Here is a 21,469-nt window from a genome sequence, read left to right as displayed (position 1 = left end):
CAGACCCGTGTTGTGAGGAGATTACATCGTTTTGAAAATGCTATTTAAGTACAGGTTAGCACAATGCTCAATTAAATAAAGTAAACTCAGTGATAATTTGAATGCGATGATAAGTGATGAGGTAAAAGCACTCTATCCAAACTCTGGACTCATTTTTGTTTTATACAGCCCAGAGGATAATCCAGCAAAAGGATTTTCATTTTTTCATTTATTTTATTTTATGTAGAACAGTTAAAAGTGCAAACAGTAAAAATGTTGAAGGATTTTACATTGAATAGCTTATTGGCGTTATTGTCATGACAACGTTTCGGCCTCAGGGAACCCTTTCTTTTACAGTCAGACTCATCACTCATCATTATTTAGAATATTTGTTTATTTCTTTAATTTAGCGCTCCTTAAATTGATTGCTGGAGCAAACACGTTTGAAAACGTGCAACCTTTACTTTGAAGGCGAGCTGTCTCTGTTTCCGACTCTTGACTTCTTTTCCTCAATTTTCTATTTTTAAGGTGGTTAATGGAACTAGCTGATGTTTTGGTGTACGTGTTAATTCAATGAGACAATAACACGAGGTGTTAACCGCGTTAATGCAGCTTCGGCTATCGAACAACGAACTCACATGTAGCAGAATACATTTACATTAACACAAGTAGTCCAATGAGATTAGGCAAAAGTCAAAATGTATTGAAAAAAAATAACATTCACATTTTTATTCAGCAAAAGTTTCAGCTTCAATCCATATGTGTGGACAGTGACCTTTAAAATGTTTTCACTTCCAAAATCACATCACTTCATCCTTGAGCCGAGATGGACATTTGTTCCAGATTTGAGGAAAGTCCCTCCAAGTTTTACTGAGATATCGTGTTCACGAGAATGGACCGGAGAGACGGAGGTCTGGACAACAGGAAAGCATAATGACTCCAGCGTGGACGCATAGAAATGACGCTCAGTAGGCCTACTGCCCTTTGAGGACATTGCTCTGCACATCGGAGCTTTCAGTATTTAGTCTCACCTGTTTGACCATCTCATCTCTGTCACGTGGACGGAATGAGCGTGCTTCTCCGTTGGCATCTAGGATGAAAGAACACCTAGAGAAAGATGAAGGACAGAAAATAGTGAGAGACGAGATTACTCATTAATGGAACATCTTTTGTCTCTTACATTGAACATTTTAAACCCAGTCCCCTGTGAACTAGTTTTGCCTCTACTTATTCATGAGATGCCATGTTTTGCCCCAGACCACCTCCCCCACCCTCTTCTAACACTCACTTCTTCAGCAGGATCTCAGCGGCTCCTTTGCTGTAGAGGCGGAAGGAACCGTCAGGCAGCTTGATCACCGTACACATGGATTTACGCACTGAGTTGAATGTATACACCTGAGAGAGAGAGAGAGAGAGCGGTCTGATTCAGAATGGTCAAAGTAGAGGCAGACGGACATGGCCCTGACTAGAAACCCAGTTCTGAGTGTTGGATGATGTACCCGCTTGATCCACTGTGATCTGCAAGCACCAGGCAGCTCACACCGCATTATAAACCCCTGTAAGAGCCTATGTGGGTTAAGCAGGAACTTTTTTGATACAACAAAACGCTCTTTGGTGCAGATATTCATGGTGCCCAGATCTTTCTTTCTTCTGTTTCTTTTTGCCAAGCGTGTCTGACCTAGCAAGAGTAACTAGTACCAGAGGTTGTTAGTAACGAGTTACATTTACTCCATTACATGTACTCAAGTCAATTTATGGAATAAATTGTACTTAGTTTTAATGCAGCATAATTTCTACCCTTACTTGAATAGATTTTTACATTCTACATTTGAATCCATTAATCTCGCTCCTTTTATTTCTTTATTATTTTATGCATTTCATGATTTGGTTAAGAGGCAGGTGGTGAGCTGCGGTTGTGAACCCTGGTCTGAAGTCAGTACATCAGGGGACCGTGCTGACAGCGAGTGTGTCTGTTGTGTTAATGCTGCTAGGTTTAATAACATATGCACACAGTATATCATGCTTCAAAACTGCCACTACCCCTGATTTCTGTTGTCATGTAAATATTGGAACAGTGTGGATTTAAGTAGTCATGCTTTGTGCAGTCTGATGAAGAGAGACAGAAAAGTAGACACCAAATTATGCACACAGAAAAAAAGAAAAAGACGAAGTGCTTTTATTTCACTTGGACAAAACAGAACAGATGCGTTTCAACCACAGATAGTCTTCCTCAGGTCAAAGTGAAGACTTTAACACACCTGTATTTAATAGGTCATTATCTCATGATTAGCCTGAATAAGTCATCTGATATGAGACATTTTCACAAAGACAAGAGACTGATTATCTAATCTTATTGTCTCTAGACCGGACCAGGGATGGGACTTAGGACATCTACACTAGCAGGACCAACGTTTTGGGACAGTGCAACATGTTGACACTCTTTATATTTACTTTCCGACATCACAGACACCGTCTATTATGCACATGATTTATACTTTTGTACTCTTACTCAAGTAGTTTTTCTGATGACTACTTTTTCTTTTACTTAAGTGCTTTTTTGTAAAGTAACAGTACTTTTACTTGAGTACATTTTTGCCTCCTCTACCCACCACGGAGGAGTTCTTAGGATTGGTCAAGCTACCACTTGAGCTTCAAACTGTAATATCAAATGTGTAATATTGGCACATTGCTAAATATGTAGAGGCTTGATGTATAATTCTTCTATTGCATTTAGTTTATCTATTCATCAATTTTTTGGGAAATATGTATGCAGGATGTATATCAAATATCAATATATATTAATCTTAACTGTAACTAGGATGGTGGATGCGGTGCATGGTTCCCTACCTTGTACAGTCTCTCCTCAGGGATCTGCTCTCTGACAGGGGCGTAGTCCCGCTGCAGGTCTAATACAAATCCCAGCAGGCCACACTCTGTCTTGTTGCCCACCTGCTTAGCCAGACCCCCCTCCACGTCAGGCGGCTGATACAGAGACAGGTTGAATCCAGTTTGAGTGTTAGATTAGCCGTGAGACGGTCGGGAAGGGAGACAGAGAAGGAGACAAGAGATGGATGAGGCAAGAGGAAATGAAAGAAGATGACATTAAAAAAGGCAGGACTACTGAAGAGATGAAGCCAGAAGAGTGGTATCTCTGTCTGTGCATGACTCACTAAGATCTTGGAGGTGTAGGCGCTGTTGATAGCGATAGCATTGACTAATAGATCCAGTGTCCGGGGGTTTATCTGTCCAGGGTCCGGGACCACACGGTGGTGCACATCACCTGGACAACAACAATCTAACATTAATACACATCAATTATAATCTCTGTACACTCAGCCTACGCTCATTGCATTTGCACATTTATTCACCCAGTTGTGACCTGAAAACAGAAATATCTCGCAATAGATAAACTGCTTTTCTGCTATCAAAATGAAATTGAGTTTTTATTGGTTTTAATGGTGAGTTAGGGATGCAATATTACGGCCTATTGGCCAAGGACAAGGTACTGGGAATACACGAAGAACATAGTTATGCAGTTAGATGACAGCATTAGATGACAGCATATCAAAGGGGCACTCCACTTTACTTTACTTTTTACTTGTCATGAATCTTGGGAGTACTACTGAGACTGTGTAAACAGTTGCATAACATCCTCTGTGACTTAGGAGGAGCTTTGACAAGTCTAAAAAATGAATTGTGATAAATTGGTGATGTCATCTGGGACGTCTCAGCTTAGGCTTGGTGGATACAAATTGAAGGGTTTCTAAATTTGTAATTAATATTGTCACATTACTGAGTGTGGACATAAACTAATACAACTGGGCCAAGAAAGGTTTCTTGAGTAATTCTATACAATAGTCTGTATTTGAGCTGAAGAACTGTTTTCCAATCAAGTATGAACAAAACCAATCAAGTACATATGACGAGAGTTCCCCCACTGCTCAGGTCTGTCAGGTAAAATATCACGAATAACCCTAACCCTAACCCTCACACCCCCCACCTGCCCCATCAAACAACCATCTACACCCCCTGCCTCCTCATCTCTCCCAACCGACCCCCCACCGGCACTGAGGATCTGCGAAGAGGATGTGAATCGGCTCTTTCACAGACAGAAGATCAGGAAGGCACCAGGCCCAGACGGTGTGTCACCCTCCTGCCTGAAAGTCTGTGCTGACCAGCTGGCCCCCATCTTCACAAAGATCTTTAACCGATCACTGGAGCTGTGTGAAGTCCCCTCCTGCTTCAAACGCTCCACGATCATCCCGGTCCCCAAGAAATCCTCCATCACAGGATTAAATGACCACAGGCCCGTCGCCCTGACGTCTGTGGTCATGAAATCCTTTGAAAGACTGGTGTTCACCCACCTGAAGAACATCACAGGACCCCTGCTGGATCCCCTGCAGTTTGCCTACCGTGCAAACAGGTCGGTGGATGATGCAGTCAACATGGGACTGCATTACATGCTGCAACACCTCGACTCCCCAGGGTCATATGAAGGGTTCTGTTTGTGGACTTCAGCTCCGCGTTCAACACCATCATCCCAGAGATACTCCAAACCAAACTCTCCCAGCTCACTGTGCAGCCTCCACCTGTCAGTGGATCACTAACTTCCTGACTGACAGGACGCAGCAGGTGAGGCTGGGAAAAATCACATCCAGCACCCGGACCATCAGCACTGGCGCCCCCCAGGGATGTGTGCTCTCCCCACTGCTCTTCTCCCTCTACACCAACGACTGCACCTCAGAGGACCCAACGGTCAAACTCCTGAAGTTCGCAGACGACACGACGGTCATCGGCCTCATCAGGGACGGTGATGAGTCTGCGTACAGACGGGAGGCTGAACGGCTGGTCCTCTGGTGTGGTCAGAACAACCTGTAGCTAAACAGGCTCAAAACCGTGGAGATGACAGTGGACGTCAGGAGGAGCCCCCAACACTGCCCCCCCCCCCCCCCCCCCCCTCACCATACACAACAACACTGTATCTGCTGTGGAAACCTTCAGGTTACTAGGATCCACAATCTCCCGGGACCTGAAGTGGGCTCCCAACATCAACACCATCAGGAAAAAGGCCCAGCAGAGGTTGTACTTCCTGCGCCAGCTCAGGAAGTTCAAACTGCCTCAGGAGCTGCTGATTCTGTTTTACTCAGCCATCATCCAGTCTGTTCTCTGTTCTTCCATCACTGTGTGGTTTGGATCGCCACCAAACAGGACAGAAACAGACTGCAACGGATTGTCAGGTCTGCAGAGAGGATCATTGGTTCCAGCCTGCCCTCCATCCTGGACTTGTTCACCTCTAGAGTCAGGAGACGGGCTGGAAAGATCACTGCAGACCATCACACCCTGGACACAAGCTGTTCCACCTCCTCCCCTCTGGTAGGAGCTACAGGGCTCTGTACGCCAAGACCACCAGACACAGGAACAGCTTCTTTCCACTGGCCGTCACTCTCATGAACAATTAATCAGTCATACTGCACTATTACCTCTGTTTGCACTGTTACCACCACTTGTACCTCAATTCCATCGCCATTGTTTATAGGTTCATGTTCACATGTGTGTGTGTGTATATATATATATATATGTACACTTCTTCTTTGGATATATATATATATTTAAAATTGTGTTTGTACATTGAGAGCGGAGTGGAAACCGGAGTCAAATTCCATGTATGCTTATGCATACATGGCTAATAAAGCTGATTCTGATTCTGACATTTGGTTGTGTCAAACAGTGGACTAAAGCACAGCACACTTCAAAGGGATATTTTTCATGGCATCCTCATGCCCATCCCCACCAATGCATATCTTTTTATAAGGATTTTATTTACAAATAACAAAGGAAGCAATGCTATATTATTTCTATAATATAATACAGATTGGTTTATGTTCTAAATTCATGTATAATCCACTAAGAGTTCAGCTGGGACAAACCACAAAAGCTTCTCCTCTCAAGCTAAAGCCAGACTTTGAACGGTGTTTTAGTGAGTAAGTGAGTGAAACCAGCTTCTGAATGATTGGCGAGAGAACAGGTAGTTGCAAGGAATGACACACAGTTTGGAGATTAAATTGACTGAGACTCAGTCTGTTGTGTCACTGCGACAGTGACAACGTCTGCAACCAGGATCAGAATTAGACAAACTTTACATTGATGAAAACTAGACTAAAATGCCAACAGGTTTTCTTTTTTTTACAGTTTCCACAGGTACTAAAACTAATAAAAATCAAATATCTAAATTTGACTGAAACTAGTATACATTTTCAAAAATAAGTCAAATCACTTCAAATCAATTGAATGAGAGAGCGTTGAGGGTTTCGCTGAGCTAAACTTCTTATAGGAATGTACCGGGTATGTTGTTTGTGTGGTGAAACTTTAAAGTATACGGTAAAAAAAGAATGTAATTAACAAATCTTGCAGCACCTCTTCCCTATTCCTAAAGGCGCACTAGGGTGCCACAACAGCACCCATGTTGGGAAACACTGATCTATTCAAAGACTTCTGAGTCATCTATGCAGGGAGGATTTTTTCAAAATGTAATCCTATTTCTCAACATTTATACAATCTGAGCATTGCCTTGTGTTTTCATTCGAGTGAACCATAGGCAAGGCAAGGCAAGGCAAGTTTATTTGTATAGCACATTTCAACAACAAGGTAATTCAAAGTGCTTCACATAAAACCATTAAAAGCATCAAAACATAAGGCAAAAGAAAAGGAGATTTAAAAACAATTAAGAACATTCATTAAAACATTAAAAAACAGTGCACCATAGGCAAAACAGATCATCAATAAAGACGTGCTTGGTGATATGAATTCATTGATAATAATTTATTATTATCTATGAATATTTGCTTTTCACTCACCTATGTGAGTCTGCACCACAGTCATGCGGTTGGTGGTGAGGGTGCCGGTCTTGTCGGAGCAGATGGCCGTGGCGTTGCCCATGGTCTCGCATGCATCCAGGTGGCGTACAAGGTTGTTGTCCTTCATCATTTTCTACAAGTGAGATAGTGATGGAGAGCAGAGGGATGGATGGAAGGAATGATGATGGATTGAGGGAGGGCAGAAATACAGAGGTAGAGAGAAAGGCACGGTGAATTCTAACTGATAATTCAGGAGCATTATCATCCAACATATCTTTGAGCAGTGCATATAACTTGGTGTGTTTAAAGAATGGTAATTAATGTACGCTGAAATAGTGCAGCAGGCCAATTACATAACAATAACACATTGATGAATTACCGTTTTCAAGTGGATTCATACACAACTTTATACAGTAACTTTGCTGAAATTAGCTACACACTCTGATTGTGGATCTGAATGATATTAGCTTAGAAACTAATTCAGGCAAGATTTGAGTTATATTCTTATCAGATCAAAGTGCTGCGTTTTACACAGTTGACCATACAATATGAAAACTGGATTGGGCTCTCAGCCACAGTGCTATCCCATCTTCACAACATTTTCTCTCAATAATTGGTAATTACGCATCTGAAGGGACCAACATGATGTGTGGAGCTCCTCAAGGCTCAATCATTGGTCCTCTTCTTATTAACATTTACACATCATACAAACAATAACATTAACTATCATAATTATTTAGACAAAACCCAAATGCACCCTTTTCTGTCACCAAGCCTCTACAGTTCCATAGATAGACACTGAACAAATGATTGGATGTGCCTAAACTTTTTTTCAACTAAATGCAGGCAAATATGTACACATCACAAGAGAAATAGCCTTCATGCATCCGACGACCAAATACCAAGTCCGAAATCAGGTGCAATCTAGGACTCAGGGTTCAACTTTAACAGACACGACATGAAATGATAGCAAATCAATGCCACCATCTTAAAAACAGAGCAAGAATCAGATGACTCATGTCCACTCAAGACTTAGAGAAATTGATCCATGCTTTCATTTCCAGCAGGCGACATTACTGTAATTATCAGAAACTGGGAATAGTCTGGCACATAATCCACCTCAAAACCAAAAAACAATCAAAAACAATAATTGCCAATTTTACAAGTTTAAGATTAAACAAACAAGACATACAGTGTTACATTCTGAGCTTTAAACCCTACTGGTACGTGCATTTTGTTAACTTTGGACTGAGCAAAACAAGCTGTGTTTCCAGTCTTTATGCTACGCTAAGCTAACAGGTTTATGGTTGCAGCTTCATATTTAATGGACAGGCAGGAGAGAGGTATCAATCCCCTCCCGAAAATGGGCTTCATAGAGCGCCTTGGCAGCCGAGCGGTTATAGCACATGCCATATATCCGTAGGGGTGTGAGGAAATATCCATGCACTTGAGTATCACGATATTATGTTTTGTGAAACTGTATTGATTCTCAAAAACAATGTTTTGATTTTTAATGAATAGTTTACATGCAAAGATTCGTGGCAGACAGCGGCTCAGATTGCCCAAAGTAGTGCTATAATGTTGGACGTTACATTGACTGTGATGTATGCAAATCCCACTGCATGAACAAAAGTTATCTTTTGTTTTTGCTCAGATGTTTTGCATATGGTCAGTCTCTGACAGTGATCCTACAGTCAGCTTTAAAAAATACAAATATCTCGCCTTACTTACAGTAACACAATGTATTGAACCCTAACCCCATATCATCACACATTCATGTCGCCACATCGTGGCCATTACACAGTCCCATAGGGCATTCAATGGAATCATATTGTAATGGAATCATATATCGAGATATCCTGATATACAATTATGTCAACTAAATTGATAATAACAAGCACATACTGACTTATATTTCTCAAAAGAGTATCGTGATGAGAATTCTGTTTTTGAGAATACCCCAGTATAGTTTAATCAAACTATAGCTATAGCTGAAATATATATTTATTTTTTCCTCTATGATTTCACTTGAAAGTGTTATATTCATTTTGCACCTAAGTTCTTAGTTAATGAGAAAGCACTCCCTACTTTGAATTTGTCAAGTATTTGGTTCACACAGGAGTATACAAAAATATGCTTTACCATGTGGTAATTTCATATTGACGACTTATTGAATTACCAGAAAACATTCTACATCGTGACATATATTGTTATCAAGATATGCAACAACCTGTATTTGGATAGAAGATTGTGTCCATATTGCACAGCCATAGTCCTATGTAGCTACAACGTCCTGGGTTATAATCCAGCTTTGGGACCTTTGTTGCATGTCATACCCTCTCTCTCTCTCTCTCTCTCTCTCGCTCTCTCCCTCTCCCATTTCTATACTGTCCTCTGTCAAATAAAGACAAAAATGGCCATTAAAATAATTTAAATACTTAAAAAATGTACTGACCTATCCTTTTAATATTTTTGCAATCCTTAAAAGCATGCAAAGGAGGGGGAGAAGGAAGCCTTTACAGCTCTGAGCAGTGTTTGCAGCTTTTTGTCTTGGGCTGCATTGAACCCCAACAACCTTCAGCGATCATAGAGAATGTAGCCCTGTGTGTAGAGGGGAAGCTAGGAGCAAGAAAAGCCCATATCTCTCACTGCTGCTCATGAAGCTTATTGCTATTAATGCACGGCAATAATTGAAGACAACTCAGAACAGCAGCATCAAAATTTGTTTCATCTCCTCTCTTCCATCATCTGGATTTCAACCGCGCGACAGTCATGAGGCAGAGCTTAGAGAGATTTTAGTGAGCAAATCATACTGAGACTGTAAAAGTGAGGAGAGTAAAAGTAAGATTTTGAAAGGCGAGGGGACCATGCACTCCTTCACCTGGTTGTCTCCGGTGGGGTCTCTATGCACAGTTACAGTCGTTAAACTGCATTTCCATTTGCTAAGCATTCAGTAAAGTGGATGAGTGGGTCTACCTTGACAGAGTAAGCCAGAGAGATGGTGACAGCGAGAGGTAAGCCTTCTGGGACCGCCACCACCAGCACAGTGACTCCGATGATGAAGAACTTGACAAAATACTGGACGTAGACCGGAGTGCACTCTGCCATCCACGTGTGACCTGCAACACACACACCATACTATATATTGAGAGTGAGTCCAACTCAGCAGAGTGGGAAGTATCGAGAATTTAAAATGTGCCAGGAAGTGAAAGAGGTGCATTCTGGGATAGTACGTGTGTCTTTTCGTCACGTTGTTTACACACAGACCTTCAACGACAAACGTGTTGATGACGAAGAACAGCACTAGGATGATGACGGTGATGGCCGACATCACCAAACCTGTGGGGGAGATTCAAAGAAGGGAATCAGTCACTCAGACTTTACTCAATATCTATTAGGGCTGAGCTCAACCAAAGGCATTCGGAGTCGACTAACTCTCATACGATCATGTCAACTCATGGATTTTTGATTTAATCGACAGATCTGTAAAACTGAGTTTCTCCACAAAGAGTCACACAAGAGCAGCACTTTAAAGCTTGTGTTTACCAAAGATGTGCTCAGATGTGTTTGGAAATGAGTTATTCGGGATGAAAAATGACTAATTGATGAACGAAATCTTGGTTGACTAACAGACTGAGAGGGGGCAGCCCTAATATCTACGTTTGATTTTGGGTCTGAAGTGATGCGTGCCTGGTGAATGAAGAGCCACTCAGTGCTTCAGCATTCACTTCACTCCTCTATCTATGGTTTCACATTCCATCAGTTTATAGCACGTGAGAATATCATCTTTTACATGTCTGTTATTGAGCAGCACATCATTCTAAATATGAATCTTCCCACCTTATGTGCAAAGTTTCACACAACTCCCACAATTCATTTCTCATATTCAGAGAGCTCATTGCTACATGCCATTGCCCCAGTAGCTCCGTGGGACAGAATCGACTCTACATGTTTTTAGTGTAGATAGTTCTCCAACGACTGCTTAAAGGATGTGGAACAGAAGGTTCTTTACCTGCTTTGCCAATTTGAACAGCTAGTTTGGTGAGCTTGCCCTGCAACACACTCTTCTCTTTCTTCGGAACGCTGGTCTTCTTCTTCTCTCTGTCCTCTACCTCCCCTCCCTCTGCACTTTTTAGGGGTTGCATCTCCATGGCAACACCCCCGTCCTGCTTCTTGGCTGAAACACATACAAAAAAAACCATATACACTCTCCTCAGTACCGTACCTGCAGATGAAGTAAGCTCATCCTACATCCAAGCCAAGCTTTACACACACACATGCACACGTCATGAGCCTTTACCTTTGTTCTGATTGTTCTCCACAGCTCCATCAGGTTGTTTTCCTGAGAGAAAGGGAGACTGATTTAGACACATGGATACATAGAAAGACAAGTGTTCACATGTGTGCATATTCATATGCTGGAAAAACTGTTCATATTTCATATTTTAGGATGGCCAAAGACACACTTCCAGAGACAGAAAAGCACAAATTAACAACACTAAAGGGAAGAATAATACAGGTTCACACATCTTCATACACTGGGTGAAGAGACTGAGAGACATATTTCATATGTGTAAGCCCATCATAGGTCACTTTCACTGCACTGTGTGCTGGGGTCCATTCATTGGCTGAGGAAAGGAGCGGGGCAGGCAGACAACTTTGTGCTCACATACCATTGGTGACTGTGCTGAAACTGGCATCTGTAGAGATGAGCAACTGAGTACTGTCCTCTGTTAGGGGAATGTGTGAGGAAGGAAGGTTTTGGGGCACGTGAGAGGATTTGGCAAAAAGGGAAAACAAAAGAGAGCAAAGAGGGAAGGAAGAATAAAAAACTCAAGTGGTGAATGTGTTTGTAGACACTACTGTTCTAGCAGAATGCTTGTAGATGACTGTATAGAATGACAAGAATGATCAGAATATAACCTCAATCTCAAATGAGACAATTCAAAGAGAACAGTCTATAGCACCATAGCAAACCCACATTGCATGAGGAAAAGAAACTAACACGTAATGGCATTTGTAGAAGTCTTATGAATAATGTATTAGCTCCAGTAAATGACTGTCTGAATGATGTAGCCCACAGAGGCTGCTGCACTGAGCGTGAAACATCCTAGTGTGCAACTAACACTTTGGAAAACAAGCAATAAGAGTACATTTCTTTCATAAAATAAGCATCATCAGCTGTATCGTTGCTGTCCATTTCTGCATTGTAGGATGCTGTACATGTTTTCTTCTTTTCAAGATGCCAACAATACGACACACATTCCCATGCACGAGTGAGAAGTGCAGTGGTAGAGACGTGGATGAGTGCACTGGCAATGATATTAACCTTAAGTGCTTCTGAAAGTATATGTAGCCTCAGTTGTTGTCTCTGCTCTGCTCTGACTGCAGGGCCCGTCCAAAACTAATTTGAGCACAGACTAATGCTGCATGCATTGACCGACCAACCAACACTCTTCCCTGAATCTTACTGGCTCCCTCGCGCTCCCCTGCTCTTTCAATAATTGATTCAATCTGCATGCTCTCTCTCTCAGATTAGGGGAGGGACGGAAAAACAGGGGAGAGCAAACGGAAGGATAGGAAAGTGAAAGAGGGCAGAGCGGTAGGGTAAACAAGAGACCAAGTGAGAGAAATAGAGAAAAATGGATAAGCAGAGAGAACAAGAGGGATGAAGAGGATGTGGGCTAAATTATCGATGAGGTTAAACTGGTGTGTTTCCTGTTGAAGCTCTTATCTGAAATCAGTTAGGCACCCAATTAATTCTACACACACAGGCTGTGATATGTGTACATGGACGGATTATGAGACAATGGGCCCCTGGGCACAGACATGTAAAATTGTAGTTGCTTTGAGTGTGTTTCTGGTCGTTTAGAGTCTCTTTATAGTCATTTCACCTCTCTTTGTAGTTGCTTTGCGTGTATTTGTGGTCATTTTGAGCCTCTTTATAGTAATTTGGTTGAATTTCCAAAAATAAATATTAACAGTCACTTCAAACAGAGGTTCTGAGGCCCATACATTCAGGGGCACCTGTGCCTGTGACTGGTGGCCCATTCAGTAACTAACTAACGAAGGTATTCAACCACAGAGATGGTGGACATTTAAGAGAAAGACTGTCTTCTTTCCCGGGTCTGTTTACTTCCTCTAGTTGGTATATTTCAAGAACAAAACCATTTTTGCTTCTGATATCTTACTAACTAGTTTGTTCATTTTGTTGTATGAGTAAATAAAACGATTAAAAAGGCACGGCATGTCTTCAAGAAAGAAATCTCTGTCTTTCTCTCATTAGAGCCCCAAAAAATTCGGTATATTTTCTGCGTCTCTACTGGTTTGTCTCTTTCACATACCTTTCTTGTCCTTCCCTTCTTCCTCTATTTCTCCAGCACCCAGTAGGGTGAAGATGATGCCCGTCTGTGAGTTGACACCTACAGCTGTCACCAGCATCCTTCCGGAGCCCTCCATCACATGAGTACCTTAAAGTCCAAATATATTACTGGTGTAGAGTCAAATCAGAAATCAGTGGTGCTTGCAAAGTGGCAACCCCAAGTGGTTACAGAAATGAAACAATAACTTGTGACATTGCAAATTTTTAGCAAGGTTCTTTGTACGGTTTTGTTCATGCGCAACATTGACAGATGGCCTGAGCTGCTCTCACACCTTGAGCTCAGCTCAACACGATACTTCATCATTTAGGCAAAAGAAAAAGCTCATTTGAAAAACGATGAAGCCATTTGGAGTTCACCCAACGCATAGTTCTGACAAGTGGGTCAGACAAGAAGGAGTTTGGTCAAATAGTTTTGTAGAAGGCTTGTCCAGTTGAGTTATTTTGGTATTGACAGAAAAGCAAGCCAAACCTGGTTGTCTTAAAGTTCATCGTCTGCCATACAAGGCTTTTTGTCTAAACTCATTCAATAGGAAACACAGAGATGCTTACAATAGGTTCCTCCTTTTATTTTATTCATTTCAGTTTTAAACTTGAGTGACTATATTTTGGGACACTTGTGAAAGTACACACTACACCAACATATTATCCCCTTATAAAGATGCTTAATGTTAACAATTGCTTAATTACACATCCAGCAGACACAGAGTAACTTTAGAATGATCTTTGGAGCAGTGGCTCTGGCCACCTTATGAATTTAATTCAAATATTCACTCCTGACTCTTAACCTGCTAAATGCTCCACTTGGTTCACCAGGTGGTCGGTAACTTGGTCTGCCTGCTGTTTGGTGGTAGGCAAGTTTACCAAAACCTTTTCACTGAAAATAGCTGGTTTCTGTGGCTGGAAATAAGGTTGACGAGAGCAGTGACATTCATAGACTTCAATTTGTCCAATTTACATAACAATGTTCGTACCCTGTCTTAACCAGCATGCACTTTATATAAATCTTGCTAGTTGTAAATTGAATCTCCCTGCATCACAGCCTATTGTCAGGCATGTCCACCGAAAATCAAAACTGTGAAAACAAACCTGAGAGCAGCATGGGGTCCTTATCCACAGACTTGGTTACGTGGTCAGACTCTCCTGTAAGAGAGCTCTCATCTATCTTCAGATCGTTCCCTTGGACCAAGATACCATCAGCTGGCAGCAGGTCCCCTGAACACAGACCAGCACAGATCAGTGTTTGATTCAGCTTGTAGTTTATGTCCTTTTTGATTTGGGACAAGTCAACAGGGACGTTTATGCATCTCTTGTGGACATTAAGTCATCAACACGGTAAGAAATGGGCTTTTGCTGAAGGTTAGATGAGAAGGGCAATACCACCTTTATGTCTGTGCACTAAATATAAAGCTGCTTACAGCCAGGAGGTGACTAGCTTAGCATACAGTCTGGAAGCAGGTCTAAACAACTAGCCGGACTCTGACTGAAGGTTCAAATTCCAACTACCAGTACCTCCAAACTAATTGCCACATGATGTCTCGTTTGTTTGACTGTACACAAACACAAATGTCCTGTTGAAAAAGAGCAGATTCATTATTTTTGTCCTCCGCCTGCAGGCGAACCCCAGTTTTATCAATGTAGTCAAAGGTGAAAAGAGTGCTCAATGAGGAGGGGTTTCAAATTGCAATGCATCAGTTTTGCTTCTTGTAGCTTCATTTTTTATTTCTTTAGATATTATATAGGGAGTACAATTAACCAATTCATTAGAAATGAATTGGTTAATCAAATATTTGTAGCTGCTCTTTCATACAATAAGCGTTTGTGACGGTTCCTTACCGTATTTGACCTGAGCCATGTCCCCCACCACCATGTCAGCCACGGGGATCTGGATGACATTTCCTTTACGCACCACAGTGAACTTCTGTTCTTGTTCAATCCGACTCTGTAGGCCCCGGAATTGCTTCTCTTTGGACCAGTCGTTAAACGCCGTCACCAGGACGACACACACAACAGACAGCAGGATGGCCGCGCCCTCAATCCAGCCGGTGTCACCCTCGCCTTCATCCTCTGCGGACCCCGACAATTCTCCACAAGCTGGGCAGAGGGGAACAGAGGGAAGGCTGGTTAGATATACTGTGCGTCACACAGCCAGAGACATGATATCACAACTGAATCAGATGGTATTTAACCCACCTGAAGAACCAGCAGATTGGTGGTATGGATAGTTTGGTTATCAAATGTAAGATGGAAAGCAATCTGTGATCCAAATTTTAATAAATGGTATAAAAAAAACTGATTGACATCAAAATCTCGGGAAGACATTTAGGTGTGAGCTAAGACAAGATGGCGCCGCGGCTGGCAGCCTCGGCACTGCGCTCTCTTTGGTAGTTAAATGTTTATGCTTACCTCTGCTTTACTTTGTTGTCCTTGTTTTTGGTTTATTTGCCTATTTCTGTGCATGAACGTTGAGAGCAACGGAACAGCTGGAGTCAAATTCCTTGTATGCATACGCATACATGGCCAATAAAGCTGATTCTGAGTCTGACAAACAATATGGTTGAGGTTTGAGACTGCAGTGGCTCTTAACAAGTGGCTGCATTTGACTACAGTCATCATATCATTTGCTATTCAAATGTTTAAATCAGTGACAAACAGTGCATTGCTACAAATGATTACCTCTACCTCACGAAATGAATGTGAGGATAGTTTGGATGTGCTGCTGTTATCTAGGGCGCACCAACAGAGCCGCAGTGTCCTTCTGTTCACTGAGCCCACTTCCTCTCTACTACGACCTCTTACTGTGGTAAACCCACCCAGACAGCTAATGGCAACCATTTGGCAATCCCTTTTGCTTTGTATTCCTTCAGCTTTTGTGTATTTCCATATTCTAACTATGAGACCAATAAAGATGATTTGATCTTCAAGATCATTGAAGATATTTCTGATCTACCCAAACAACATGAACTTTGATCATGTTGTTGATTTATTAACACCATCTTGAGTGAGATAAGAATCATACTGAAGGATTTTTTGCTGAAAGCTGTTTGATTTTGAAATTTCAGTTGACAGTTGTTTCATTACATCTGAGGCCGATATAGCAGCAGCATATAAGTGTCAGGTCAGCATAAGAATGCCATGTGAGCCCAGCTGACTCATATGCTTTGGTAAAACTTGGTTATTTTCTGTAACCAAGTGATGTGTACCTCCCTCAACATTTGTCCCATGGGGACTGTCCATTGTTCCAACAGCTCATTATTACGAAACAACAACAGTCTAAAAAGTGTCCTATTTGTCCAACAGCCCTTTATCCTGAAAACAAAGCCAACTGCTCTGAATGTACACACTCTCCCTGCAACAAACAGAGGCACATGGCTAATCATTATGCAGAATGATGTCATTGGACCTTACCAAATATTTGCTACTATGGTGAAGGCATGACCCGCCCCACTCCGCCTCTGATTGGCTGTACTTGTTGCCTCCATTGCTTGCATTGTTAGGTTTACGCATGAAAAGCAAGATTGGTTAAGGTGAGAATATCAGGGTAAGCCAATCAGAGCCAGAGTAGGGTGAGTCAAGCCTTCACCATATTTGAAAGAAAATATCGCAATCACGAAGGACCATGAGGTCATTTATTCTTTATAAGGATTTCAGAACAATGGCATGACACCCTTCCCACTGTACCGTAAATACTTTACCCATGAAGTGTTGATCAATTCAATAAACTCTGGGGGTTTGCTGCTATACTTACTTAACTCTTCTTTACTTGTGCTATTGTTGAGTTTTATAACTGTATATTATCGAAATATTTGGTCTGGCATAACCTGTAGCATAAGAGATAATATTAGCAACATTTTAGATATATGTTGCTGTGACATCACTGAATCAGTTTGCTGATTTTATGACTCTTGAGAATTAAAGTACATTTTTGGACCAAGTTACCTTAAAGGTGCAGTCATTTTGTAAAATCTAGTGAATATCTCCTCACAGCCTGCTGGCTGTCCGTTCTGAGTTTTTACACGGCCCAAGCTCCATTATTGGGTAACACACCACCATTCCAGCCAATCAGCAACGTGCTCGTACACAGGACAGGGGAGAGGACATGGACGTATGAAGAGAAAGGCATTGGGAGTGAGAGGGACGGTGTATCTGGAGGTTTGTTGACTTCACATCTTTCTCCAGAATCACTGGCTCCACCTTCAACTCAAGGTCCACTTACTAGGCTCTTTCAACAGCATCTTATGGTCTTAACCAGCAGATTGGATTTGCATGGATTTTGCTCTTTTGTGGAGGGTAAATCTATGTCTCTCTTCTCGACTATACGTTACCGATACATAAGCTTGATTTAGTGATACTGTTTCGTCCTTGTCCCTTTACTTTATCTCTCACCTTGCTCTATGAAGAGCCAAACTTGTCTTCTCTTCCTATAACCGTAGCTTCCTCCCTGTCTCGTTCCTGGTCCCCTCTTTAACCAGGATACTATAGGGTGATACTGTATGCTGATGATGACTCATCTTCTTTGTTACCTGTCTATGGCTCTCCCCTTCTATTGCTCTTACTCCCCCTTGTCCTCTCACACCCTCCCAAATCATCCTCCCCAGCCCTCTCTTCCCCTGCCCTCACATTCGCTATCCTTTCCGGGAGGCTGGTAGAAAGAGAGGCCGAGCGAGATGATGGCGGCGGCCTCCAAGATGATGAGTGTGACGTCCTGTAAGGCCTCCCACACAAGTTCCAGGAAGGTCTTGGGCTTCTTCGGCGGGATGAAGTTTTGGCCGAACGTTTGGTACCGACGCTCCATGTCTGCCGGATCCCCACTGAGGCCTGAGAGATGGAGAAGGAGGATGGTGCAGAGAGAGAGAGAGAGCGAGCGAGAGAGAGAAAAAAGAGGAGGGAAATACAGAAGCCTGGAATGTTAGCTAATTTCTTTCTATTAAAATAAATCAATCAAAAAATTCACATGCCAAGAGGGATACAAACAAAACATATCTGCACACACACTTACAAATTCACAATTCAAGAAGAATTTTGTGAATCAGTGACCTTTGAATGGTTTAGGTTCACCATCATCCATAAAAGTGTAGATGTAATTCCATAGCACTGTTTAGCAGTATGAAGGCAAATCTCTGTCAAAATCCCAGAGCACAAATGAGATCCGTGTGCGTGTGTAGAGGTCCCGCACGTGCAAATCAAACAGCCGCGCACGTATATTACTTTTGCGAGCACTTTTACGTCACTCCGCGCAAAATATCTCGGCTCGCGCGAGCAAAATTGCTCGACATTGATTTGCCTTTATATAGTAGCTTATCACAAGGACATGCTGAGACACACATGAAGAATCACCCGAAAAAAGCCCAAAACCTACGAGACAATCTTTCTCCATCCACAACACGTTCAGATCTCTCCCCTTCAACCTCACCCCTTTGTAATTCAGTTTCCATGGTGACCATGATATCAGGTCCAGGCTTCCTGTCTCTAACAGGTTTCTGCCCAGCAACAGGTGATATCATTCCTACAGTGTGATAGGTTTGGAGCAGAGCTTTCTTTTTTCCCTTCTTTTTTTGATTGGCTGTTGGGGAGAGGGGGAATGGCAACTTGTATACTGTGGTTGGCCAAGATTGGTGACTATCTTTGCGTCCGTTTGCCCGTGTGTGTTCGGAGATATCCCAGTGCAGTGTGCTTGCTGCAGGGACTCATGTGTGGCCAAAGAGATGTGTAGCAATATGATGCTCAACAGGGTTTCTCAACGAGAGAGAACGAGAGAGAGACAACAGGCTTTATGCTGAGTAATCGTAGTGAGCTGTATCCTCCTTCCATTAGTCCCTCCCTCCCTCCATTTCTCACCCATCCCGTTGTTTATCCCTTCCTCCTCATCCTCTTCCACAGCCTCTCTCGTTCGCTCTCCTCTCTTTTTCTCCCTCTCTCAATCTCTCCTTGATGTGTCCTTGACAATGCGGCAAGCTGTTCTAGCCCCCCCCCTCCACACACACACACACACACACACACACTCTCTCTCTTTCTCTCATTCCCTCTTTTTCCTTCTCATCGTTTCTCCGCCTCCTCTTTTCTGTCTCTTTAATGTGGATATAATGGTCACATGCTGCAGTGCTGGGTATCCATATCTGTGTGTGTGTGTGTGTGTGTGTGTGTGTGTGTGTGTGTGTGTGTGTGTGTGTGTGTGTGTGTGCATGAGACAGCAAGGGAAAGATCCCATTCTTTATTGGTTTAACCCCCACTCTGCTCTGTGTATCGTATTACAGAGGATGCATCACGTCGTACAGGCATGTGGTACGTTCACCCCGGTGTGTGTGTGTGTCATATTTATTTGTGTTTTACTATTGCAACATAATATGCATTCCTGTTGGCTATTTCTCTTCTGTATGTACCCTCATTGTTCTATCGATCTATCTATTCATGTTCCTCCTCTGTGATCACGTTTATTGTAATCATACTAAGAAGAGGCAGCAGCTTCAGTTGTGTTGTCAGACGCCTCAGATCAGAGGGGTGAACGACGGAGTGAGTTCCACACAGTCTGGCCCAACAAAAGCTAAAGACCCAATCAGAGATAGCGGGTACCACGACGGTGGTTATTAGCTTTCTTTGCTAACCTTGACTTTCTTCATCAGGCTCTGTGTGTGTTCTCATAAAAAAGGAGTGTTTGGCATTGGAAGTGTGGAGGGGGCCATGGGTGCTGCAGCACCCTTTTGTTCTAAAGGCCTACAGTTTAACCGCAATGGAAATTTAAAATATATATATAATTAGAATATGTTTTCTATTGTCTCATATGAACTCCGTGTGATGAATGTGTATCGTTGTCTCCTCGCTTGTCTCCTGTATGAAATGTCTGTCTCTTCACTGTCCTGCATTATTATACATTATAGTAACCGGCTCTGGGTCATCCATTCACTGCCTCACTCCCTCTCACAGCTCTCATGCATTAGCTCCGTGTTGCTGACTGTGTAGTTGCTGTGACGGCTTCGACATACAGCGTTGAGGTTTGCTCTTCTACAATCAGGGTTTTCGTTGCCATTGAAGCAGCTTTTTTATGCTGCGTAAAAACAACATGGCGAGCGTCAGGGCAAGCCGAAGCATGGGACGGCACGGGGGAGGGGGATGAGAATGAGGGTGCTGAAATTCATGGATACAGTGTTCACGTCTCGCAAAAGCAGGACATAATATGGCTGATAACAGCGAATCATCAACCAGTCATAATGCCGGGGCACAACTGGCTGTTTAGTAATGCGCCATGATGAGCACTGATATACCAATCTCTTGCTCTTTGATTTACAGAATATGATGTTACAGATCAAAAAAAGAGTTACATCTTCAAAGAAGGCTGTGTTACTTGTAAATAATAAAGGAATTATTCAAAGTTTTATCGTGGTAAAATTGCATAGTTTTACATCAAAAATGGTTGCACAGCACTTAAGCCCTCTAAAACCCCACGGAGACCTGGGAAATGGTGTAAAATGTTGGTAATAACTATTGAATCTAAATTATCCAGGCCATTCAAATTAAAGCAAAAAACATGAATGTAGTGCAGCTTTTAGTACAATGTAATTATATGGACAGACTTTCTCAAGCACCCCCAACTCTGACTGACCTCCAGTGTGCCTGTCGTTCGGTGCACCAGCAGATAGCTTACACTGTCCCATACTGAAGGATACGTGGAAATGACTTTAGGTTTGGGCTTCATTAAAGTAAAATGTATTTCATTTGATTTAATTGCACATTATCTGTGATATATATCAATTGACGAATCAACTTTCTATTCTTAGTTCTGTTATCTGCAATGCCGGCAGTGTAAAACAGACTTCAGCCAATCAGGACCAAGCACAAAAACATCATCCATAGTGCTTAAGTATGAAGTCACTTGCCTTCATCATTATTTTCATGTATGATTGATATGCTGTGTAAAATGTGAAGTGTTAATATTACCTGAAGCAAACAGGAAAACAATTACACTTGCAGCATATAGAATTCTTGATCAGATTTTCACCAACTGAATGCATGAAGGTTCCCGTGACGATGCATAGCCTTCAGTTTACGCTGCTGTAACTGCACAGCGTCGGTCGGTGGTATTACTAATGTAATTGCGTTACATAAAAGCTCAACAAGCTTTTATGTAACGTATTCTGCAAGAATGGTGACGCTGTTTCCAAAGGAGCTGATTAGTGAAAGATGCTTTCAGAGCCGACTTCAATCCAAATCTCTGAACATAACCTGGTTATACTTCCGCCTTCACGATTACGTGCACAGCATA

At 42.2% G+C, this 21,469-nt stretch overlaps 1 protein-coding gene across 2 annotated transcripts in view; it reads right to left on the bottom strand.

Moving 5' to 3' along the window:
* Positions 1–21,469, bottom strand: part of atp2b3b (ATPase plasma membrane Ca2+ transporting 3b) — a gene marked incomplete at its 3' end in the record, with an annotated part of 47,604 nt that overhangs the window by 23,013 nt on the left and 3,122 nt on the right. The window contains exons 2-15 of one of the 2 annotated variants that reach the window (XM_079274112.1): positions 17,833–18,030; positions 15,049–15,306; positions 14,302–14,427; positions 13,178–13,303; positions 11,507–11,563; positions 11,134–11,175; positions 10,846–11,010; positions 10,101–10,172; positions 9,810–9,952; positions 6,834–6,966; positions 3,150–3,259; positions 2,827–2,961; positions 1,268–1,374; positions 1,011–1,086 (exon numbers count right to left, since the gene is read on the bottom strand). In XM_079274112.1, coding sequence (XP_079130238.1) covers positions 1,011–1,086; positions 1,268–1,374; positions 2,827–2,961; positions 3,150–3,259; positions 6,834–6,966; positions 9,810–9,952; positions 10,101–10,172; positions 10,846–11,010; positions 11,134–11,175; positions 11,507–11,563; positions 13,178–13,303; positions 14,302–14,427; positions 15,049–15,306; positions 17,833–18,030 — 1,748 coding nt within the window. The remainder of the gene's footprint in view (positions 1–1,010; positions 1,087–1,267; positions 1,375–2,826; positions 2,962–3,149; positions 3,260–6,833; positions 6,967–9,809; positions 9,953–10,100; positions 10,173–10,845; positions 11,011–11,133; positions 11,176–11,506; positions 11,564–13,177; positions 13,304–14,301; positions 14,428–15,048; positions 15,307–17,832; positions 18,031–21,469) is intronic. The other variant, XM_079274113.1, reaches the window with a different exon arrangement.

The sequence above is a fragment of the Melanostigma gelatinosum genome, assembly GCF_949748355.1.
Source record: "Melanostigma gelatinosum genome assembly, chromosome: 8".
Classification (NCBI taxonomy): Eukaryota; Metazoa; Chordata; class Actinopteri; order Perciformes; family Zoarcidae; genus Melanostigma; species Melanostigma gelatinosum.
Note: the sequence above shows the minus strand (reverse complement) of the source record. Positions and strands in the feature narration are given on the sequence as shown.